The 25928-nt window shown below is 37.1% G+C and overlaps 1 protein-coding gene across 4 annotated transcripts in view; it reads right to left on the minus strand.

The window, feature by feature from the left end:
* The window catches only part of LOC119144096 (serine/threonine-protein kinase Sgk3), a 61440-nt gene that overhangs the window by 4796 nt on the left and 30716 nt on the right, over positions 1-25928 (minus strand). For 3 of the 4 annotated variants that reach the window (XM_037379014.1, XM_037379011.1, XM_037379012.1), the window contains exons 2-13: positions 24321-24526; positions 19420-19503; positions 17494-17566; positions 14651-14726; positions 9118-9205; positions 7129-7178; positions 5776-5833; positions 4888-4971; positions 4659-4790; positions 2531-2643; positions 2279-2315; positions 2078-2164 (exon numbers count right to left, since the gene is read on the minus strand). In XM_037379014.1, coding sequence (XP_037234911.1) covers positions 2078-2164; positions 2279-2315; positions 2531-2643; positions 4659-4790; positions 4888-4971; positions 5776-5833; positions 7129-7178; positions 9118-9205; positions 14651-14726; positions 17494-17566; positions 19420-19503; positions 24321-24398 — 960 coding nt within the window. In that variant the 5' untranslated portion in view covers positions 24399-24526. The other variant, XM_037379015.1, reaches the window with a different exon arrangement.

Consider the following 25928-nt stretch of genomic DNA (forward strand, 5'->3'; position numbering starts at 1 on the left):
AAAAAGTGTTTTAGAGCATTAGGCTAGCACGAATAAAACCTATGTTTTAGTCACATCACAGTAAACACTTTCAGGAAAAGCTGCTTCATAGCAATTGTAAGACTGCTAAGTATTTATCTTGTCCTTCAACAAACCTGGCAAATACTTCACCACCATGTAGTCATTTTCCAAGTAGGACAGCTCTTTTCCCAACTGAAACAATACTTCCCACACACTACTGTTTTGCCAAACTACTTTGCCACCTGCTATTGTGAAACTTGCTTTATATTTCAGATAGGTTGCTGCACTGTTACAGTGGCAACATCTCTCAGTAAGCTGGCTACTAGCCCTGCCCATTCTGCCACCCTAAGCCTGTATGCTCCCCACGTAGTACATAAAAATGAAAGATATTAATTCTGCCTCAAATCTACAATTCGTGACAACTTGTGTAGCATAGGAAGTTTCACTGCAAATCCCAATGAGGGCATGAGTTGTGAGTTACTGAACTAAAGATTCTTGTCAAATAGGTATCACTTGACTGACTTACGATAAACATCCAGTACCATCAAACACGGAATGACAGTGCTAACTGGTTTCCATCTGCCTTGCAAGAAATCTACTCAGCATGTCAGAGCTTATTAACCCTACAGCACTAGGACAGCTACTTCGTAACATGAGACTCTTCTTTGTGAATATGTAATATAAAGTTACTATGGCTGGATCATCATCTCAGTCCCCATCTGCAGCACACACAGTTTCTAGCCTCATAAAACAAGAGGATGCTCACTTTATCGTTCTTATCCAGATTCTGAAATTTAATTTACAAATAGATCATAGCATTGTCAGACAACAAACTCAGTTTAACTAGATCAGTATTCCTCAAACTTTCTGAGTGCCCTGTAACGCATTTGTCTATAGATAACCCTGCAAAAGCATGAAATGAAGCTGAAGTATTTTGAACTCAACAACTTAAGCTTTTTCTAATCTTTCACAACCTCCTTTGAGCTTTTTAGATGTTGGAACTCACCCAAGTCATTCAACTCTGTGTTTAGAAACACTGAGAAGATCATTATACTTTTAGCAGGATTATGAAAGATTTTAATTAAATCTTGGATTAGAAAGACTAATACACAACTACCATGTTTAGTTCTGATATTTTTAAGAATGTGTACAAAGCAACAGCATTAGCGTTCTCTTACGTTGCAATTTATGCAAGTCCAAGGTAAGCATGAAGACTAAGCCTCTGAACATGAGGGAAAAAAGGCCCACAGATTTTCTCAAACAGATCCAGAGTTACCAGTGTTCTATATATTGCCTTTTGAACTTTCCAAAACATTCAACAAATATTGCTTCAGCTCACATCTACCACTCAGCTTTATGGATTCCTACTCTGATCATAACTACAAGTTGTCACATGTTGCCACCTGCCCACCCCCTCTTATTTTTTTTTTTTTTTTTTTTTTTTAGTTGTTTCAGCTAAACACTCCTCATTCATCTTTCACTGCCTTCAAGGCCTTTTCTGTAATTTAAAGTATGTTTATCAAATTATCAAAGCCACTAATCCTGGCATTTCAGTGAATCCCTAGTATGTGTTCAAGATTTTCAGATTCCAAGTTTTCCAGCACAGTTTCTCAGTAAAAAGACAACAGTTCAATAAACTCAGTCAGCAAGTTCAAAGTTTCACATGCATGCAAAAGTTGCTTAAGACTCACAGATATTAAGTCCCTATAAACTTACTAAAAATCAGTGCCAGGATGTGGTAATATTGGCAATCTGCTGCAGCTGTTACACTAACTGTTCTGTGCCTAGCCAGTGGCTGGGAGACACAGGAGGAAACAATGTTTGAAAAGGATTGGAAGAAGGAAGGAAGAGATCAGTTATGGACATGTGGGTACTACGTAGGAGACACTGTGTATTAGTAAAAAGGACAAACCAGATCTGCAGGAAGCTCGTCTTTGGTTTGGTTTCATGGAAGAGCTTGTTAAAAGAATTGAGATCTCCAACAGTACAGAGTATTTGATCTTCCAGATACACAAATATTAATAACAGTCAACAGTCATTAATTACTAGCCAAAACCCATAAAAGTTGTCAACATACTTCTGGTGTCCCACAGAAAGTTGCAGTGGTATCAGAACTTGCAATCCCTTCTTTACAAAGTCCAAAGTCTGTCAACACAACATGGCCCTGTTTAAGGAAGAGTAGTATTTTAAAAAACAGAACATGGTCAACATGTGGATACACCTAAGTATCAATTTTGTGAGAGAACACAGAAAACCAAAAATAATGTTGCATACTTACCAGTGAATCTAGGAGAATGTTTTCTGGTTTTAAATCCCTATTTAAAAAAAATACTGTATTAATTCAAAACAGCAGTCACTAACACAAGAGCTTCAGAGGCAAGGACTTTTATTCTTCAGCTGAAAGCTTCAAGTTTTGGTAAACTTGCTATGTTCAAGTTATCCATAAGATGATTTCATGTAGTGGTTTTTAATACAATAATTTGTCCTATTTTGAACTTCTTCAGGACAAGGATGCATTTCAGAAACTTACCTGTACACTATATTAATGGAGTGTAAGTAGCCCAGTGCACTAGCTATTTCAGCAGCATAAAATCTGGCTCTGTGCTCAGGAAAGGAACGTTCTCTTTGTAAGTGAAAGAACAGCTGTAAATATGCAAATAGTAAATAAGAACATTATGCACAAAAATCAGGTTAATAACATGCAATTTTAACAGTAAAAAGTAATTTTATTTAGCTGTCCACTTTTTTAAAAAACAAAATCAAACAGAATTGTTTTTGCTGCATAACTTTGGCATTCCTTTATTCCCTTTCTTCTCTTTTGTAGCTCAGAAATGGATAGGTAACTCAAAACACATAAGGATATTCCCCTAAAACCAAGACTAGTTAAAAGGAACTAGAGTAAACTACTAAGCTGTGAACAGAAGTCGGAAAGATTAAATCATGCAAGACAGCTTCCTAACAGAATATAACCTGGTGTCAAGTAAGTAATCTTCCATTTTTGTATATGCTTGTATTCAAAGTTTTGTATGTAAGTATTTATAGAATTGTATTTTGAAATCACCTACATGTAGATCAGTTTGGGAGATGTATATTCCAAGCTGATCCACAGAATCTCTCAACTACAGAGAGCTGTCTGGGTTCAAATAGTTTGAGCAGATACAGAACAGAAGTCTAGCCAAAGATTAAATCATAAACATACTGATTTAACTATCCTACCCATTCAAATCATAAAAATTTTAAGAAAACAGAAGTTTTCTGCCTACAAACTTCGGGAAAAAATAAAAAGCCAGAGCTTTCCAAGCACTTCATTGAAATCTGAAAGCTATTTTGAACCGTATTTTAGTTTGCCTGGAAGAATGCCAAACTAACTTGTGGCCAGGAATTCAGAGCAGAGCAAATCAGGAGCTTGCTGACGCAGTCTAAAAATGACGGTACCCTAGACTTGCCCATGTTGTCCCAACTCTGACACTTAAAGGGGTCAGAGCACCAGCTCTAGGAGCATCAGAAATACTAGTAGGCCACATGAATATGACTAACAGATAACCCAGTTCCTATTTCATCCTGGTTTATTCAGCATACTTTATACTTGTCTGTGTATATCCAGCTGCAGTGACATAATAGGAAACTGTAAGATATGCCAAAACAAACTACTTAAATTCTACCCCTTCCCCTGCACTCTTTCAGCTACCAGAGTTTATCATCTACAACAGTATCCTGTCCCATCCTTCTTTCCTGATCTGCTTTAAGCACCTGAAATGTGTACATTTTACACCAATAAATCACCAAATTGAAAACAAAGCAAGTGACAAGACACAGCTCTTCTTCAAGGCATGTATGTTGGATAGTTCTGTTCATATAGTAATTTTTCACTACACTGTTTTCTTCAGTCACAACTACTTTCCCAGATAGGTATTACTAGTCTACAAGACCCTTGATTTTCCACAAAACCTTTTTAAGGAATGGAAGCAGCATTTTATACTCTTTTCATGTGTACTAGCTATGCAGCCAGTTTATACAGGAGTTTCTTGAGCACTTGTGGCAGTGCTGGGTACTTTGAAAAGCAACAGGTCCCTAGCTGAAGACAAACCGCTCTAGAACATCTTAAACATATACAGACTTTCTCCCTTCCTTTCACAAGTTTTTCCCCAAGTCACTTAATGGCTCTTCAGATTCAACAGCATTGCTTCAAGGAAAAAATTCCTGAGGATAAGGCTATTTGATAATAAGTAATTAAACCATGCAAACCTATGGAATAATGCAAAGGTTTCCAATAATATCAATGTAGTAAATTCAGTTGCCAGTTTCCTTCCTTATACTTTCAAAATACTAGCATCTCAGCTAATGCAGATACAAGAGAAAAAGACAGTTTTATATGGTGAAACATGTCAACATAAGATTAATTTGTAATAAAGGTAAATTTATGTAAAATATACTATTTGTATCTGAGAACCATGAATAAATTCGGGATTGAAGTCGTTGACAAGAAGAGGAACAGGGTCCATATAGCTATAGAAGGCTGCAGTAAAAAAGCACACAGTAACAGGATTTTCAAAGTTGAGAGAATGCTGACCACAGCCCATTATAAAGGATTATTTTGCCCCTCCTACCCAGAATTCACAGAAAAAAGAAACTCAAATCCAAACACAACCACCACATACCTCTCCTCCATTAACGAAATCCAAGACAAAGTAAAGCTTTTCCGTTGTTTGGAATGAGTAATGTAATCCAACCAAAAATGGATGTTTCACATTTTTCAAAAGCACATTACGTTCAGCCATAATATGTTTTTGCTGTAAGGAAGTAAAAGATCAATAAGTAAACAGGAATGATTTTGTAATTAAGGGGAAAAGGAAGGGAGATGGGTGAAGAAAGAATGTGTCTCTTTACCTCTTTCCTATTAAGAACAATTTTTTTCTGCAGCACTTTGACAGCATAGTATTTCCCATCCAGTTTTCGCTTTGCAAGAAGAACCTGTGAAATTCAAAACAAATGAAGAAGTGTGATTATTGCAGATCACATTCTGTTAGTAATAATTTCATAATTTCATCATAACTGGAAAGTATTCATGCTTTTTTTTTCACAATACAGTTTCTTTGCTTCTAATACAGTCAATCAGCAACATAATCACTAACAGAGCAAGTTTACAGTTCAGTAGAAATCCGTCATGACAGTGGTATCATGAGACTGAATTATGACATTTATTTTACATGACCTGCTGAATCTCTATCGAAATAAGTTCCAGCTGTTTTTATTAAAGATAATTTAACAAAAAAGAATAACTTGAAAAATACCACTCCTCAAAAAAAATTTTCAAGAGGGATTCTCTGTTGCATCTTTGTAGAATATCAATGTTTAAGTCACTTTTCAATGGGCTGTTGCTCTCACTGCTCCATAGCATTAGGGGTTTGACAAAACAGTCCATGCCAACAAAGGAAAACGCCATGATGCATACTGCAGCTGCTGCATAAGCACAGGGTACCTCCCTTCCTCTCTGGGGGAAACAGAGGATCCCTATTGCTCTTAACGAGAAAGGGAAACACTCCTTTTTGTCACTCCCAACAAGCGACTGAGGCAGCCAACTGCCACACCAGGTAAAAAATGGCAGGGCTATAAAGCAGCAGCAGCAACAGGGATCCAATACGACAGTTTATATGTCAATCTAGACTGACAGCACTTCCAAAACCTCTGACCAAGTCTGTAGCCAACAGTCACTATGCACAAGACACCAGCTAGCTTCCTTGCACCAGGGCAAGACACAGTAATAGGAAAGCTCACCTTGCCAAAGCTGCCTTTCCCAATAACTTTCAGGAAATCAAAGTCTGTTGGTTTAGCACTGAAATATATTTAAGAAGGAGACAGGTTATCTGGGTAGAAATTACAAGGTTTATAGCTGTAGTCTAGTGTAGCACTTGAGTTGTAATGTGAGAAGAACTGCCTGTTAGCACCCTCCTTTATTCTTCACTCCACCCAACACCTAGACATCTGCAGACTTTGCCTCGGAAATGATGACTCCTCTTCATTTTGCAATTCCATTTTCCTCCAGGGAAAGTATTCAAGATGCATCATTTGAGTTTATTTTAAAAGTTTAAGGTTAAGATGTAGAGGAGGAGCAAGACTGTTCTTTTATTCTCCATATTCTATTTTCTTGTAATTTTTAAGTCTCCATTTCCCCATGACTTTTCTTGGAGTTTATTTCTCATTTCCAGAAGGCCAAATGGCTTCTCAAGCTTACATGGGGGAAGGAAGGAAGGAAGGACCAAATGTGTTATCTATTCTCTCTCTGGCTATCCCATCCTTCCCCTCCATCCATTCCTTTCTCATTTTAAGCTACGGCAAGAGGAAAGAGGCCCTAACACTTTCCTCTTGTGTGTGTACATATGAATTCACTCTCAGTTTTTCCACTTCCCATATCACCACTCCTTTCAGTTCTTCCCAGGATTCCCTTACTTCTTCCTGAATACAATTCAGAGATATTTTTGTCAGCAAACCATTAACCATGTTTAAAAATTCCAGAATAACAGTTACATCACCATAACACCTCTCCATTTATTGCCCCTGAAGGGAAGTGCTCTTAAATTTAATTTCTTACTGCAATCTATTAAGTATTTCCTCCTGTTAGCCCAGAACAAATCTGTGACGAAAGCAACACCAAAACAGCAGTCATCTCCTAATCCTAGATGAAAAGCACAGATTCACACAGAACGGAGAACAGAAACTCTCAGAAGACACCAAACAGAAAAACAAGTTATGACTGCAGTAACTAAGTTTGTGGCTTTAACAAGGTAAGTTGCTCCTTTGTCATGCATTAAAACAAAATAGTTTTCAGAAACTGTTCACAATTACTAATGTTTGTGGAACCACTCCCAAGACAGAGAGGTCACCTTTGCTATAGCATTCTTAAGTAAAATGATAGCAGACTAACAAAATTTGAAGGTGAAAAGGAAAAAAGTTTTTTAAACAATTGTTAATATATATATATGTACACACACACCCCAAAGAATTATTTCACACTATTAAAAACTACGTTCAGCCTTAACTTTTCAGGTTTTAAAATTAATTTACAAAAATTAAAATAAAATTTGTGTATTAAATTAAATTACTTTTTAATTCAATTTAATTAAAACCTACTGAGGATTTCCAGATGGTCCCAAGTTGATATTCTGTGAGGTAGAGTTTAACTGTTGGGAGAGACAAAGAGATTTATTTTTAATTCCTTTTCTTAAAATTCTTTCTTATATATTCCAACCAACAGTAGAGTATTTTCAAATTAATAAATTTCCTCAATCCATACCTTTATACTTGTTACATTAGATTTTTAAAGAGATCTAACATCCAGATTGGGAACTTTGCAAGTTGAAATATCTGGCCGTCATCACCTCGTCACAAATTATTTCTACACATGTAACATTCAAGGATGAAGGTATTAAAATAATTGTGTCCAGACACAGAGTACAAAATTAGGAAAAAAAAATTAAGAGCCTTTGAACAAATAACTTGTTCCTCATCCAGAACGTAACCCTTTCTGTATTTGCTCTAGGAATGTATTTTCTACCTTTTAGTCTAAATTTTCCAAGACCTTACCAATAAAAAACCCCCACATTACTTACGCAAAAGTAATTAATGAAAGACACTGTGCTTTTAAAAAGCCAGAAGTGAACATTTTCCCCACCCCAAGAAAAACATTGCCAACATTTTCTAGTCTGACATTAAAGGTTAACTTAACTCAATTCCAGGAATGACATGAATACCAGTACACACCCAGACAGAATTTGTAAATTACAGGGAGAGGAGGAAGCCACTATAATTTAGGTAATTTTCACTGCCCTCTTTTTTTTTTATTAAAAAAAAAAAAAAAAGTAGTATTTGTACTCTCATTGGGTTTTTTTAATTTATCAGGGAAGGATAAACTGCATTCAAACACAAGTTAACAGAGGACAGGCAAACAGGCATCACAAAACCAGAACTCCTAGAGAAGCAGAGAACGCCCTGCCAGCAGCGCTGGATGCTACTATTCACTAATAAGGGCCAATCACACAATGGTACTGGACAGTTCTAATAAATCTACTGTATAGAAGATTTAGGTTTTTGAAGGTTTGGTTTTGTTCCTCATTTTTCAGCTTCATCATTTACAGTAACCATCAGAAGGTGAATTTTCTATCAAAAAGTATGGTCCAGACCACTATGCATTCACTCCCTTCCTCTTCTGGAATTCGTTGTGGCATAACACACTAGTTTTCCAAAGAAGGTTTAGAAAATTCCATATTACTTAAAATACCTTTCAAAGTAGTAGGAAAGCAGTATTTTGAAGTAGAATTTTTCTGTATGCTTACAGTGCTGTTGAGAACTTAAAAAAAATTACAGCAAAGATTGGCACCTTTGGAAGTGAAACTTTCAGAAAACGTTAAATCTGCTGTGAATCTCACACAAAGCAAAATGACAATTCATATCTTTAATGGGCTGAATAAGAAGGGAAATGCTACTATCATACCTGTATGCGAAGAAGTAAGCCATAGAGAAAGCTTTAATATGGCACTTCTACCTTCCTAGAAATACTCTTTTTTTCAAAAAGCACTATTTCTGGAGGCTGTGAACTAATTTTCAGAGAATTCATCTAGCCATGTAGTGTTTTTTATGACAAAAGAGGCTTCAGACTTCACACAGTGTTATATATGAAATCAAATCCATCTTGCTCCAACTGCATTTCTTTCCCTGAGAGAGTTGTATTTCTGCCCCTTTAGAAAAAAATGGACACGCAAGCAAACAAAAAGACGATTAAACATTCAATCTCCCCTGCTCCTTGCCAGATGTTCTTAGTAAGAATCTTTGAAGGGATTGCAAAACCTGTGACAGCTACACTATAACTAAAGCTGTGTTTCTTTAACCCATATAGCAAGTGGGAAAGAAGCAAGACAAAGCTAGCAATCACTTTTACCCCTCTCTGCAGTTCACATTTGACAGAAAAATACCTTACAGCCCACAGTGAAACAGATTTGTTTAAAAGAGCACATAGGAGTTTTATTGCAAAACCAACCAACCAGTAATTTGCAGTAAATAATATACCTAAGATTGCTCTCAAGCACCTAAATTTAGAAGGCTGTTCTACTTCTGGTTTATTACCTTTCGACTGCTTCTTTCATCTTCATCTTCAGATGGATCTGACTGGTGTTTTGGGTTATCCATCTGAAGAAATGATCTGACATCTGGGCTAGAAACACAGTTAACTTCATTAGCACACCAATAATCTGCCTGATTTTCAGCCACAACCATAGGAAGCACAGGATTAAACAGCAGTGTACAGAGGAATAACGCCTCACAAAATTTTATATCTAAGTTCAGGGAATTAAGGACTGTGTACAAGGTATGTTGTTACAGCAACTTAATTCAACTGCTGAATATATTACATACAGTACATATGTCAGTTTTTTTCCAAGCGGAAAATTCTGAAGTATATGTATGTGAAGTCTTCATAAGGAAATGCTCTGCAGAATTGCATTAAAAGGTTATTATTAAAAGAAAGCATACATTCTAACTTGTTACCAACCAGCAGGAAACAGACTTTTTTCAAAAGACTGAAGAGTTTAAAACCATTTTAGTTTTCCAAAATGAATGAAATAGTCCACAATACAGAATGAAATACACAGTCTGTATCTCAAAAGAGAGACGCATGTCCTGAAAGATACATCGTAGTGATGTTCCTGTCCCCATTCACTTTAAAGCAGATGGCAATTTTGAATTCAGAATGCATTCTGGCTGGGGACTGACAAGACAACATTAAGAAATCCTGCCAGTCAGCTGCAGGACAAAAATGCTACCTTCAGGAACTGGCAAGAGAAACTACAGGCTTCCAACAGTACCTAAGGAGATGCACTGTAACTTCAGCATTGGTTTCTAGCTTCTGTCTTGGTGGGGGCTGGGGGAGAGTGGGAGAAAGAGGGCAAGTAAGAGAAGTCGAAGAACCCGCTCCCAGGAAGCAAGGCTTACCCAGTGGTAGGTTCAAAAGAATGTAACATCTTTCTTAACCACAGCACAGCAAGCAAGTGAAGAATAATGCGATGTAAGTGAGGCAACATTAATTCCTAAACAAATGGGTATTGCATATAGCCTATACACCACCTGAAGAGATTACCTGAATCTTTCAAGTTCCTTCAGTTCACTAAAAGGCAGCCTGCTTATCAAGGAAGAAATCTTACCTAAATTTCAGACATAATGTTCCTTGAGAAAACAGTATTTCCTGTTAGCATTACTAAACCTAACTCATGCCCTGTGCTGTCTGAGGTTCCCAGTCTCCGTCGCTTACATTCTGTATTCCTAAACCCTATCTGAAATCTCTTTCAGTTCCCTTCAGCAACAAGACTGCTCACACAACCTCCCACCATGATTTTCAACATAATTCTTCTCACCTTATATGACCTCCAAATTCTGATCTATTTCAAGGTCTGTCTTGTATCTCAAGTCCCAGGAAGACAAAAACCACTGTGGTTTCAATACTGTAGTAATACTGCCTCATGATGCAACAATTTAGGTTTTACAATCTTTGCATATCATGAAATCAAGAATAAAAAGTTATGGTTGATGCTTTTCACTAGATAAACAGAACCAGACCTTAATTACCTTTCAGCATTAATTACTCTGGACAACTAGCTGACTAAATAGAGCATGTAGTAATATATCTCAAATAGTTACTATAGTAACTTTGTCCATGACTGAATTCACAGCATGGGAAAAAAAAAAAAATCCATTCACAATAAAAGGCCGCTGTAGAGTTGCAGGGTATTCAACAATCTCTGCAATACAGGGCTGTCAGAAGTGTAATTCATCAATGTTACATTGTTCATATTTGTAATTTTAAAAGCACTGCAAAGAAGTAGTGATTAAAAATACGAAGTTTAACGTACTAATTTCCTCCACAAGACTGCAGCATGTTAAGCAAAATGCTATATATATTGGTAGGACTTCTGTGCTGTATTAGCTCACATGTATTATTTTAAAATAACACACAAACTATTCCTAAAATAACCTCACATATGAAATCAAAAGGATCAAGAACACAGTTTAAAAAAGGGATGTTTAGCATACACTGTACATATACTACCAGCAAAACTTGGTTTTGTCTGGATTTTTATGATTGACTGGATTAAATTTAATTTATGGACTATCTCTGAAATCCATGAAGGGGTGTCAAGGTCTGCCTAAATACAGTTCCTTCCGTAATACTCATTCTGCATTAGCTTTCCTACATAAAACATATGAAGCTACACTAAAATCTTGGACACACCCAGAAATATGAACAAGCCCAAAAAGTAACACAGATTATGATGCAAAATGGTAACATTAATGGCCAGTGACAGAACCTTAACTTTAAAACACATTATTTAAATAATGGTGCCCAGCTATTCCCTCTTTTCCACACACTTAGGAAAAAAGAAAAACTGCTATCTTTCTTACAGAAAAAAAAAGAAAGGCTCAAAAAGCCAATATACCATCACATTTTTAAAAGAACACAACTTAAGCAATGCAAAGTTTGCTTTCCCCAGCATGGACTACAAGATCTTACAAATCCAGGGGTTTCATATTCATTTTTATATTCATCAGATTTTGAAACCAGAAAATCCTAGTCACTCTGATTTTCTTCTAGGGAACAAATGCAGACACTTCTCACTTAACTGATAACTCATTTTCCCACAGAGGTTGCAGGGTGTTGTCATCCTTGAGTTCTTCCAAGTGTTATTCAAATGTTCTAATTTTCATTGAAAAGCTACTTTGGACTATTTAAAAATAACTACATTACACCTTTAATGTATCCTCTATTATACAGTTGGATTCAAACAGATTTTCTTTGGACATGTTCTAATAGATAATTAAATGCATGAATTTTTCAGTGAAGACCTACGTTTGAGGGGGCGAGCAGTTCTATGTGAATAGTTGCTCAGTGATTTAGGAGGCCTCACAGTGTTCACAAGTAACAAACTCGCAGCTGACTGATATCCTGAATAGAAGCAAGGGAGACACATTATAAGATCTCTTACCCCTCCTGACATTTTTTTTTCCAATATCTGAATTCTATCCATGAGAGCAGGTTCTCTATCAAATACAGTTAGCTGACTAAATGCAGCTTAAAGATAGTCCACTTAATCCCCAATTTGGTCTAAGCCAATGATTCATCTTGCCCCATATTCCACCTGACAGCAGTCACAGGAAAATCCTTACCAACCATTACAGGGTCTCTCTGTAATCACTCTGTAACAATTCAGGTTTTTGTTGGGTTTATTATTGAGCAGAAAGGTTTGCTTTGATACAATATTCAACAAACTTGTCTGACCCAAGAGCAAAGTCCACTGAAGGCGAAAAGAGAAGGAACACCACAATACTGCACGTTTCACAGAATAACGTAAATATTAAACCATCTTTGACATACTGAATCTGACATATGTGCTTTTCAATTCAGATATTCAGGTGCCTTCCCATCCAGAAATGAGGACATCATCATGAACCATTCTTAAGCTTTTAGTGAAAGTTTTCCTAGGTAGGACTTAAAAATATGACATCCTGATACTGCTTTTAGAGCCTAAAAGATGTAGTAGAAGGTGGACTTCCTCAAAGTTCTGTGAGAATGCATAACCCTCAAGTCTTCTTTGTATATTACCGACTTTATGTAAGTGCTTTTACCTAATATCAATATCATATTTAATTAGCACATTGAAGCAAAACAGTCTAAGAAAGCAAGGATGTGGACTATCTGTGAAGTCTCACTCACCACATATTCCTTGAGTAGTTTCTATCAGATTTTACCAAAAAAATCCAAAACACAAGTTAATAAAGTTTTTGTATTTCTTCAGTAATAATGTTCACTGGCACACAAAAAGGTGACAGATTATGTAATTATTAGTATGATTTTCTGTAACAGAGCACTGCAAAAAAAGCTTACTCCAGAAAAACAAAGTACCTTGCAGTTATTAAAAGAAAAACAAATTACTATAAAATTAAATGCTTTTGCACTGAATTGTGAATTAAAGTCTTGCTTTTTCTCCCACATAAACCACTGTTACTTTAACGGTGGGGAGGAGGAGAACAGAACGAGTCAAACTTCTGTCTCTATTTTGTTTTTATTGTAGAACTATGCTTAATAAGCTTTTTATTTAACACACTTTTAACAGCATCACAACCCTTTATAAGACCCACTTCTTCATACTGATTTCTTTTTAATGGATCAAGCAGGCTAAGTGCTATGTTAAAGAACATAGATTCAGCTACAGATGCATTTGAGCGTAAAAACTTTAAAAGCTCAGAAGAAATTTAAGAAGGCAAGTCAATTTGAGGATTGGGGTTTTTTTAAGCACACAGTTTTATCGGGTGCATTTAAAAAAGTACCATTTTTACCTTTGGAGAACAAATATAGTATGTTTTGAGACAAAATATTTGGTACTTGGACATACTGCAACCAAACAGGGGAGGGGACTGTGCTAAATAAAACCAGTGTGATTTCCTAATGTAACGAAACAGATTAGCTTTCAGTAATGAGTTAATGTGCTTTCTATTCTTTCCCAGAGAATAACACTGCTATGACCACAAACTTCACAGTATTTGTTCTAGTGAAAAACTGTTTCATGACAAAAACTTTGTTTTGAAATTTTTTCCACTTATCACAAGGAATTATATATAAAATGCTCCCTTTCTTCCAAAAAAATAAAGGAAGTACGTATTTCAGGTTAACAGGACGTTAATTAGTTCATTTGTTGGGGAAAAAAAACAACCTGACTGCACACTGCAAACTGCAGCAATATTCCATTTTACAGAAGTTTTTTTCTCCTGTGGAAAATAGACAGTTTCACAAGTTGTACAGATATGCTAATTAAACAAAGTGTATGTATTACAGACATTTTACTCAACACTAACACCAAACAGCTTTTCCATGTTACTAGTTCAAGCTACATTGAAAGCCACATGGATTTAGTTTAGATTTGTTAGGTATAGATTTAAACTGAAAGAAAAATGCATTTACCCCCAAATCAGTTCACATGCACAAGTGCTATCCTCCAGTTTTAACTGGAGCTGACTCTAGCATATTGCCATCTCTCATTCCTCACTGTTGCACTGATGGGAGTTTAACACGCCTGCAGTTCTTCTGATGGAATAGTTTATGTGCAAGCTTACTCCTTTGCTTTAGGCAGGTCAGCTTGGTTATCCCAAACCACTTAAGCAAGCTAATTAAGCTACTTTGTTAACACGCTTAAAACAAGTTCTGGAATACACACATGAACTGCCCTAACAAAAGGATGCAGGCAGTGACTGCTACAGCAACACAGTAGCAAGTGACAGCAGAGTTCTCAAACATTACAGCCATCAGCAAAACAAACACCTGCTGTACAACAGAGTTCACACTGGAATCTGCACCCCTTGAATTAAGATCAGTTAATTGCCTGCAAGTTTATTTGTTGATCAGTTTTCAGAAAACACATGTTTTTATATTGTTCATCAGTCTGTAGATTTTTCCTGAAGGAATGAACAGCCATATTAAAGTTTGTTTATTATACTTAAGAGCACTGAACAGGTAAAAAACATTTTCTGGTTAAAAGTACTTAATCTTCAATTTTCTAGTTGACATCTCATGTCTTTTAAATAGTCTTTATAGAATAGAAATTAAACTACTTACTGATTGCATAACTCTGGCTGTCTAACTAAATTTTGAATGAATTCATTCAGTCCTGCTCTTCTCTGTTTAATGAAATCTGAAAAAAAAGATAGATTTATTAGAACGATCAGTCAGCTCACAAAGATGACTTAGTTTCAAATTTAGGGGTTTTTAGGACTTAAACAGCAGTTAAAAAGAGGTTGGTTCACAACCTGTTCAGAACAGGATTGGTTCTACACATGAAAATCACAAGCTTAAATCATTCAAGTGAGTTGAGAGAACAAATTTCACTTTTTCTTCAACAGTACTTGAAAACGTAGAAAGCTAGATGGATTAAAAGTAAAGTGCTTTAAGAATAGTGTGTAACCATAGTGGGCTAACCTGTGCAGCCTTTATTGCACAGGTGAGCCCTTCAGCACATGATTACATTCAAAAAAATCCCCCAACAAAACACAGGCAAAACCTGACATCAGTTGCACAAAGTCAAGTTTTTACATGAACAAGCAGCATATTTCCATAATATATGTACAGCAGTGGGAAAGCTGCACAATTCAACCCACCAGCAGGCACTTTGATGTAACCATTAAAGATAAATAAAAACACTTTTCTTTCCATTTTGGACATCACCTGTAACATAAGAAAATAATCCTCAGAACCTTCACCCTCATTCAAAGCTTAAGACGTGTAACTTTTCTTTAGCAATATGGAAAGATACATAAGATTTGAAATAGAAAGAGAGCTCTAAGATGAAACAGTATAAAACAGAATAATCTTGTCTTTCATTATTCCTATCAACAATAATCTGCATGGAATACTTGACTTGCGATTCTTTCTGTCGCACGTAAATTACTGACAACAATTAAAATTTTAAATTAAAATTAAATTTCAGTTAAAAGCTGTATTGCATATAAAGAAAACTGATCATAATGTTTCAGGGATATAATCCCCAAACCCTTATGAGTGTATTCAATAACCCCAAATTATTGACATCAAACAGGAACATAAAGATGTTACGGGAGTCACCAACATCAGCAGTTTCAGTACAGTAGATCTACAATGCCATCAGACACACTAAGCCTACAGAACTATCCCTGTTGCTGAAGATAAAAACACCTGCATCATGTCAGCTCAAATTTATTCTGTAATTTTCTAGTTCTGTATTCTGACTGGTTTCTGTGATTTTCCTCTGTCCCATTTCTGAAGTTAAAACAAGATTAATTTTGAAATAACCTAAGGGACAACAGAAATGGAACATTTAGATGACAATGTATGTTATGACAGTATTTTTAGGAAAAGGTATATACAAGTTCCACTCTACTGCACTCCCATGCAGTAGTACAATGCTGCATACCCAAGTACACATCGACAGAAGTAAAATACCATTTCAAGGTCTGTAAAATATGTGACTTATTTCAGGAGTCAGCAGAAACATTGCATCAAAAGCTTCAATAAATCAGAGTTAAGAGAAAGATTTAAATGACCATCATTGCTCCATCTCCACCCTGCCCCCCAGCAAGAAATCTTGAGAACTATTTAGTTTCTCATGCTTCAAGGATTTCAGCATAGTTTATGGAAATTTAAAACAAGCCTGAGGGAGTTGTTTTACATATATAGTTTTAATAAAATTTTAGGCCCCCCCACATTTAAATTCCAGTTTCCTAAATCTGACTCCAAGAAATCCACCTGTACATTTGGCTGTACTGCAGACCAGGCAGCATGACACTACTAGGTCTTCAGCCAACTCTAAAAACCCCCAAGGTCAGAGAAAAGGAAAGAAACAAAACCAAAACAAGAAGTCCCTGTAGACACAATACATGTAAAACTTCTGGCAATAATTTACATCTTCATCAGAAGAGGACATCAGAGCTTGGATACTTGCATTTAATTATTGTAATAAAAAATAAAAAGGAATTTCACATCAGGATCCAGGTGATTAACTGTAATTGTCAAAACCTAATTTGTTTGAACAAGTCTAAAAAACCCCAAAACAACTCATTCCAAGAGTTCAACACCTTTGGATCCATTTGTTTTTCACAAAGGAGAAAATGAAATGATTTAAACAGTGCAGGAGGAGATGCAGCTACACACACAGTCTGATCACATCACCAAGCCAGGGGAAGGCAGGAGGTTCCCAATGACCATCAGGAAAACCCTTAAGTAAAATGGCCTGAATGAAGGCTATAAAGACACAGAGCAAAGGTCTGGCCTTGCCATTTGCCTTTTTATTTATTCATTGGTGGTACACCTAGGTTAATGCACTTTACAAGTGATTTCTTATTAGTATTTTGATAAGGACAGAGCAAGCTTCATTGGGACCTATCACTGTTAACTTGATCACATCACGTTCACATAAGATGGGCTCTGTAAGTGGAGCAACAACAGGAAAAGATTCATTTTCATCTAAACTGTACAAGGAAGCACATTTAGACACAGAGTTCAAAAGCCTTCAAAGGTAAATCCTTTAGTCATTTCCCCCCCACCCCCCAAAAAATGAAAGTCACACAAAGGAAGTTTAAAATTTGCCAGGCATATGTTTAGCGGGTTTGGCTTTTGCTTTTATAAAGGAGCAATTACACTGACAGTTCAGAATTTCTCACAATCCTGAATACTGCAGGCTCAGGAGAAGCTATAGCCTTCAGTGCAAAAGAGGCACTGGGCCACTGAGCAATACTTTGTTCACGATCACAAGGTAGAGAATCTACCTACGCTAGTTCCTGTTCTTGACTGAGGCATGACTAAACTTTGGTTTAGTCATTGTTTTGAGGACTGGTGTAAAACTCATCCAAGATAGCTGCTTGTAGGCTGGAATAGATCAATTTTCATATAAAGAAACTGACAAAATGAGTAACAAGATAACAACTTACCAGGATCAAAATTATCTCCAAATATTCTCTTAGCTGGAATCTTCAAGTTCATGGTGGGAAATTGCTTCTTTAGCTGAAAACAAAACACATACAATTGGATTGTACTTACACATTAAAGTACCTAGAAATAATTGCATTGTTTGTTTTCTGATGAACAGTTTGAACATCTGATTATTAGTAATTCTGCTCATCTCTTCCATCTTCTCTACTCATACACTTGGGGGAAAAAAACCAAACCCAAAACAATTTGTACTCGGCTTGTTTGCACCAGTCATACCCTTTTAAATTCAAAGGCCATCTCAATTTAGAAAGCTAAAGACAATTGCAGCCCTGCATTAAAAAAAAAAAAAAAGCACAGGCTAGAATCTTGGGTGTTTTTTTTCTTGCTTGTTTGCACAGGAGTGTATGCATGAGGTTTAAAATGGATTGGGGACACAGACCTCTGGGTTCTGCCCAAACAACATTCTTAAGAGCTTTAGAAACCACAGGTGGGCTACCTCTGTGTCAAATTTGTAACCAGATTAACAGCATGTTTTACAATGCTGCATTTGACAATTTAATTGTAGTCTACACTTGATAAGCTGGCCAGAAGATCATATATAATAGCACTGAATTTATAAAAAAACCCTGACATGAGTCAAGCCTGGGTTATATTTGCTTCATCTTCAAGCATTCCAGAAGAGCAACCTTACCCTCATCCTCTTTAAGAGAGTAGTTCAATACAGTAGCTGGCAATTCTTTCCTTAGAAACATCAGTATCTCTTCCAGTTAACAGCACAGGTTTTTTAGTGTACTATACCATATGAATTGGAACTGCATGGAACTTAATTGAACTGAATGGGAACTGGACTAAATGTTCTCCTGGTTATGCTTCCCCAGGACCTCCACCTCTACAGGTTAAAAAGACCAGTGCTGAACAAACTTCAGTGGAGCAACGTTAATCTGAATGGTAAGAGAATATAGTAAGGGGAACAGGATCACCAAGGCTCACTCCACAGGTATCAAAATGGGGATACTTTTGTTTTCACATCGCTTGCAAGTCTATCCCCAGATGCAAGCAAAGTATAGCATGGTATATCCAGGCCGACTTCTGCTCAGACTTTGCAAGATAGCCCCAAGTTCACCACCTGCATTTGCTTACCACTGCTGTGCAAAAATCCAGGTACAGTGAGACAGAAAGGAAAAAAGCCCAAATACTTCTCACAGAGGCAATGGAAGGGAAATAGAGGCACAGGTAAGCAGCTGGTAATTTTTCTTATGGAGATCACAGAGGAATTGTTTCTTCTTTGTCTCTAAACATGAAGAACTGGAGAGAAGTATGGACACAGGACACAGACTGCACATCTGAGCAAGTATCTGCCCTGCTTGCCCACTATGTAAAATGGGCCAAATCCCCTTCTAGCAACGAACCCAAGAAATCCATACTGAGTTGCTGAAGAGGCCTATTTTATTTGGACCGCTGCCAAAAATATTGGCTATGAAACTGTAGATAGGAATGGCTATGACTAACTTGAAAGTTTATATCAAGAAACAAGGATTCGCTCATTACTTTCAGTACTTCAAAGTAAAACACTTACTTTAAGAGAACTTTACCTATCTAGATGTTTTTAGTTTTACAGCAATTTTTTACCACCATGAACAAATGCACGTTTCAGATGTTTTGACAACCAGTAAATTAGAAGTTTCTCTCATGAAACTATGATCCCAAGCAACAATTAAAAAAGTGACAAATAAGTGGACTTTGAGTCTGAAATTCAAACAAACCGAAGTTTTAAAACCCCACCTTGTCATTTACTTTAAACAGGCTCCTATGATTATTGAATGTTGACTCAAACTCCTCAAGAGGAAACTAACTCAAACTGTAACACTGCCGACAAATGTTGCTCTGCTATTCTGCCATAATTTCATAGCTTGCCTTTTGCTTACCGTATTGTAGAGTTTATCAAACTCTGCATACCGTCTGAAGACAAACCATTCATTTCTGCCAACTGAGACCAATACTTTGTAAACCTGTAGTAACACAGATAAAGTTACTGCCAACAGTAAAGTTTAATAAAACCTCCCAGGTTTAATCCTGTGGTGGAAATAAGGACAGGTTGTTAAATATATTGTGTAAAAATACTTTTTAATCTACACGTTTCTTACAGTTAAATCACAGACAATACAAATGAGTAAAAGAACAGAAGAGCCTGACATTTTACAGAATTTTTTTTAAACACCAGGTAAGCAAAAACTAATACCAATGCTCATCTAATGGATTTTCATAAATTAGTTCAGATCCAACAAGAACACCTGGCCATCAGATAGCAGTCTATAAAAATCTGCTACTTTATAATTTGTAATAAAGACTAATATTAAAAAAAATTAAACACTGAAGACTGCCTTCACCAAAACCTAAAGAGAAAGCACACAAGAAAAGCAGTTATAAAGGTAACTGTTTCTTGCCACATCTTGAATACATTTTATAGTCAGGGTCCTGGCAGATGACACAATTGTTCAGGGGGGGGAAAATGCTGCCATGGCTGAAACACAGCACAGGCCACCTAACACACAGCATTGGGATCAAGGGACATGCAGCTGGAACCTGCTGCACAGTTCTGGCCACTCAAATACCATGACAGCAGAGGACTTCAATAAACCAGACAGATTGCCAACCCCTGGCTTCATAAATCTGGTTGACAGTTTCGTGTCCAGCAGGCTTCTCCTGTCTCTTATGCAGCTAGTTGAGCTCCCTTCTCCACATTCTTTTACTTTCAGAAGGAACCTGACTATTCCTTCAGAGGAGAGAATGGGCACAGCAAGGAAATGAGTGCAAAAGGCTGCCAATTCCCAATGCAGAAGACTGGACCAATGCCCCCTTCTGTCCTGAAACAGCAGCTTACCTCTCTCCTTTTAACTCCCACAGTGGAAGTGGCAGCCACCACTGTATTTCTTAGCTCCAGATTAGCATTTATGCTACACTAACTGCCCAAATATGCTGCTCTCAGTCTTCTCTGGGGAATACAGGAGGCTGGACAGAAGCGTCCAGTAGGATGCTGATGAGACTTACTCTTAGAATTAACTTTCCCTTACACTGCTAAACAATCATTAGCATAAAACCTAGCTACACACCTTCTAGAGCATCCCTAGACTGTAAACAGCAAAAGCTTTAGCTGCAGACACTTAAGTACGGTCCTCCTGAACTAGGTATCTTACACAGCAATCAAGTCCTGCAAGTAATGTTCAAACACACAACACCTCCACTCCCCATGACTGCATGGCAGCTCAGTGCCAACAGGCTTAAGCAGCAGGCCACGGACAACTTCTTAAATTATCAGAGCAAAATGCACAGACTGAAAAGTTCATGGGCAAGCGTAACTTCAGATGATATTCACCTCCTTGGCAACCTCAAAATTAAAACACTTGTTCTTGAAGTAGACCAATGACACAGTCAACGTTTTTTAATGAGAGAGCATAAAAAAACCCATATGAGGTCATCCAGTTCTCATCATCACTGAAGCTCCTGCATTCCCAACCAAGGAGAAACTGCAAGTTTAACACTTAAGGAAGCACTGAGTGGCAAGAACACATGCAGCATCTAGAAAGATTCTGGTAAACTCCAAAAACATAACATGTCTTTGGGCTGTATTACTACTTTCAGCTACACCCATGTAATGATTTAGGGGTGTGCAATGCCTGTTTCTAGGAAGGGGAGGTGCGTAGGGAATCTAGCCTTACTCAGGTAATAACCTTTTCAAATCTAATTACTGCTAAACCAAAACCAGTCTTAGAAAACTCCTAAAACATTGATAAGATGTATCCACAGCTTGTAATATGTGGATAAATAATGCAAAGCTTTGAGAAAGGAAAAAGGAAGAAAAAGAAACAGAATTCCTGAAAACACCACTATCCCAAACATCACCATAAACTACCTTCCTAGAAACAGACAGGATAGGGTCCAGCTATTTCTTGATGTGATAATTTCTTCACAAATCAAGTCACTGAAATTAGAAGTCTTCAATTCTGTTTTAGTAGCTCACGCTCACGGATTAAACATTCAATTTGTATTAACCAGAGATAAGTAAAAAAGGTAGGCTGTTTTCCAATCTCAAGAGAGCAAGCACTGAGAAAGCAAGGAAACTATTAAGCATCAACAAAATAAAAAAAGCAACTCCACAGTTTCCAACAAGGCTTGGTATTAGTATGTATCACAGGTCTGAAACAAAGTTTCCAGATTTAATCAGATAAACAGCACCCTTGAAAGGGATTTCTTGATATGCCTGTATATGACAGCGGTCTGAAGGGAGGTAAGAACAGGTCAGAAGAGAAAATTAAGCCTCACACATCAAACAGCATAGGGACAAAAGCAAGAAATGCAAAACAAAGTTATTTGGCAAAACAGGCAAAAGAACAGCCCACTATGCAGCAAGGACAGAAGAGCAGTTACTACATCCTAGATATGGTCCAAAACAAGCATTTTGGTTTTTTTATGAAGAAAGTAAATGATCAATCTTCAGAAAAAGGCAGGACAGCAAACTAGAGTGGATATACATAAAGTCTGGTTACCATGAGTTAAGTGGAAGCAAAAAAGCTTCCCTGCCAGAACACCCAAAAAATTCAAACATGAAATTATTTGTCAAGAAAAGAATACTGGTAGTAAATGTAGCAAATGTATGCAGTATTTAACATAACCAAATCAAATATTCAACAAGAGGTTATGAAAATGCTCAGGAGGAATGAAGAGTTCATTTCCAAAAACAAAACTTAAAAGCTTGACTTATCAGAACGAGGACTGCACAGAGACACGATTGTTTTAAAAAATGCTGTATCAGGGCAAAAAGAAGAGCTAGTAAAAGCTAAGTTGCACATACTTGTCTTGTTTCTGTGCCAGCATTAAGTGAGCCACTGTAAAGTCTGAGCTGGAATTCATAGTTTCGATTCAGGCCAGCGAGATTCTAGAACAGTCTCAGAAGCAGTAGTGATATATACACATATATATATATGTATAGTGACAGTAAGGTGAAGATTATATGAAACAGTCACCTGAAGTCTTTCCTAGCCTTTATCACTTTAACTTTTCCTTTCACCCTAAGATTCTTACTGTTCTTTATGGAAATGTCACTAACATCAGAAACAGACAGCTATACCTACCACAGATTTATTTCTCCCTGTACCCCTCTCCCACCCCCCACCAAAAGCAGTGCTGATGGGCTTCAGTCATTAACACACAGCTACAAAAGAGGAGACACAGTAAAAGCATTGACAGACACATGCTGGAATTCACAGTTCCTACCAGGAAGTTTAGTATGACCCTCCTGTTATCAAATCCTAAAATACATGCGATAATACTCACAAGCTTGGTTGTGAAAAGCAGTTCTTGCCAAGCTGCTAATTATTCCCTGACGCAGAAAGCAGAAGCCACCCAGACAAAGCGTTACCTCCACACAGTGCAAGCTGGGTTGGATTCACACACACACCACCCTCCCCAATTTCTTAATTTTCCTACTCTTGCTTGTATGGCTTCCTAAAGGGCACACCCAAAGAAAGCGCTGTTAAGTTACTAAGGTTGTCACACAGATCTTTTGGTAAAATGGCCTGGAAATCACAACATCAGTATGCACCGCAGATGTACCACACTGGGACTTTTTAATAGCAGAACTGTCAGCACTGAGGCAACACCTGTTTTGCTGAAGTGTAGACTTTCATGAAGTTTTTTCTGCTCATTTGAGTTACACATGCATGCAGTGGTTTAAAGGATTAGTAAAGCTCTCTTTTGCTTGTTCCCTTTACCAGCAATTCCCCAATTTACATCTTGATACACTTGTAGAATCAAACAGCATTATTCTTCTCCAAGGAAGGGAGGTGAAAGGGAAAGGCAGATACATAACTCAAAGTAAATCTTTGTTTTGTTGTATTCTTCAGACAACAAGTCAGTCTAGGGGTGTTTGCATTCCACATCTGAAGAGTGACTAATTCACTCAAAAAAAAAAAAAAGGCAGCTTAGAGGAAGTTGCGCAAGAGCAATGAAATATTTTGAGCTTTTTAAAGGAAGTACTATGATGCTGTCTTTATATCCTAGCACACGCAGAAGCAAAACAAAAATCTAGGTCACAATATTTTTCAGTGTACAACATAGAGTTACTCCACAGAATAGGAAGATTTCACTTCCAGAAAATCAAACTGGGAGGCTAAAAAAGGCAGCAGCAGGGAATAACAAGGAGTAGAAATTGGAACAGGGTAGGAAAAGTCTTGTATTAGAATCAGAAAACAGGAAGGAAGACAGAAAAAAGTTCCTTTAAAAATTTGATTTTTCTCTTTTACACAAAAATATTAAAATTATTTATATGATATTATAACAGGAAACAAGAAAAAAAATGGCCATTATAAAACCAAACTACAAAAAAAAAAAGCAACTAAAACCAAAGCCATATCTTTTCCCTTTACAAAATAAATGTTTTCTTGAAAAATCATGTAGGATGCCGAATCTTAATCTGATTTGGTACCAAAATGTTACTTCTGCATTCAGACACCTATGTGTGTGTGTATATATATATATATATATATATATATACACATACACACAAGAAAGCACTGCTATTTGGGGGTAAAAATACCAGAATTTTGTACAGCCAAATTCTTTCTGCAGAAAGCAACACAGTTAAAACACTGTAAAACATTCACAACTTCTCACATTGGACTATGGCCAGTACTCACAAGAGCAAGTAAGCAGACTTCCATAAACTGGTTTAAAGTAATACCAAGCTTAGTAGTAAAAAAAAGAAAGTAGCACTTCTAGGCAGTAATAGCCCATGTATCTGCCTACCGTGCTTACACTCTGCTATACTTACAGTAAATCTTTTTTTCTTCTCTCTGTGTTCATCAGAGCTCGGAATGCTAACACTTGGGCAGCTTTCTTTGAGATCCATTGTATGTGTTCTTTTGACCAATTTGTTACAGGACCCTGCTTCGGGTGTTGCAATCAGAAGGTATCTTCAGTGGTACTGATCCAAGATACGCAGCTTTTCTTGAGAAAATGTGAATTCCATCATGTAATCTTAAAGTGAACATAGAAGGAAAATTAAGTATGGGAACACTTAACTCACAGTGCTAAAACCTGTGTGACAGGAACTTTTCCTGGCAGGAGATGAACTTTAACATGCACATATACAGCCATAATCATTATGACTTTGCAAACTGTTTCATGCTTGTGGTCCCTTCACCGAAATCACTCACATTCTCTACGGACACAAGCACACCCAAAAAAACCCCACTGAGTTGTACAGACGTACTGGGAACACATTTGGGCCCACTACAGGCAGTACTTTGAAGAAACAAAGATAGAACATGGAGAAATAATTAGAGATGACAACCTGGTATCAGACATCTGAGAAAAGCCACTAACATGTACATTCAGAACAGTTAATTTCAAAAACAAAGGTTTTCAGCTGCATGAGTCGGTACCACAGGGCATTTCAGATTTGTCAGAACATGCTGACTGTATGTAATTATCACATCAGAGATGAAAGATGACAGGAGAAAAAAAATAATTTTTCATGTAAATTTTAGAGGGACACAGGCAGCACCATGTGTCTGAGTATCTACTTTCTCTGCCCTCTCCTCCCCCATACTTGACATATTTTGTGTTTAGCAGAACAGTAGGGTCATCCATTACCTCCAGTCGAACAGTTAGCCTACTTGCAGAACTTGAGAAGGGTACAAGACAAAGAGGCTAATGACATCAAATAAGCAGAGAGCTTAGTATTACCTACAGGCCCCTTCACTCACTGACAGACAGTATCCTCCACACCTGCTTGGAGCACAGTTTCCTGGACCCCACTGCAAACAACAGGAACTTCAGCCCTGGCTAAGAGCTGTGCCTAAGTACAGGCCTGCAGAGCCATCTGAAGTGGTTTAGTGAATGCAGCTCAGCTTTCAGAACATTATGTGTCTGACCAATGAGAAAAATTTTTTGGAAAGAAGAGACCTCAGTTCCCTTCAAAACACCCAGAGGAAAAAGGAGTGCCCAGTTGAACACTTGAGTCTGTATTTTCTTAAAACAGGGAAGTATAAAAGCAAACTGTATATTTTGTATCATAAATTCCCCAAACCCACAAACTAATCCAATGCAATTCTGCTATTAGAGACACACCCATATTTATGCTGGCACAAAGGCCAAAGCCCAGGGAATCCAGTGAAAAGATTTGTTCTTGATACCCAACTAGTCTCAGTCAATTGACTATTTTTCTTGTTCTCAAAAGCCAGATCATCTCTCTGGTTCAGACTTCACACTATTATTCCTCCTGTAGCCATTTAAAATTAAGTAATTTTCAAAGATCTATCAGGTGACTGTAAACAAAAAGGATTGTTTGAAGCCACTGTAATCACAGTTAAGTGATAGCTCATCCACACTGCAATATATTCACAGTACTATTTTTAGTTACACCTGCATTTACCTT

This window comes from Falco rusticolus, chromosome 3 (assembly GCF_015220075.1).
Source record: "Falco rusticolus isolate bFalRus1 chromosome 3, bFalRus1.pri, whole genome shotgun sequence".
Classification (NCBI taxonomy): Eukaryota; Metazoa; Chordata; class Aves; order Falconiformes; family Falconidae; genus Falco; species Falco rusticolus.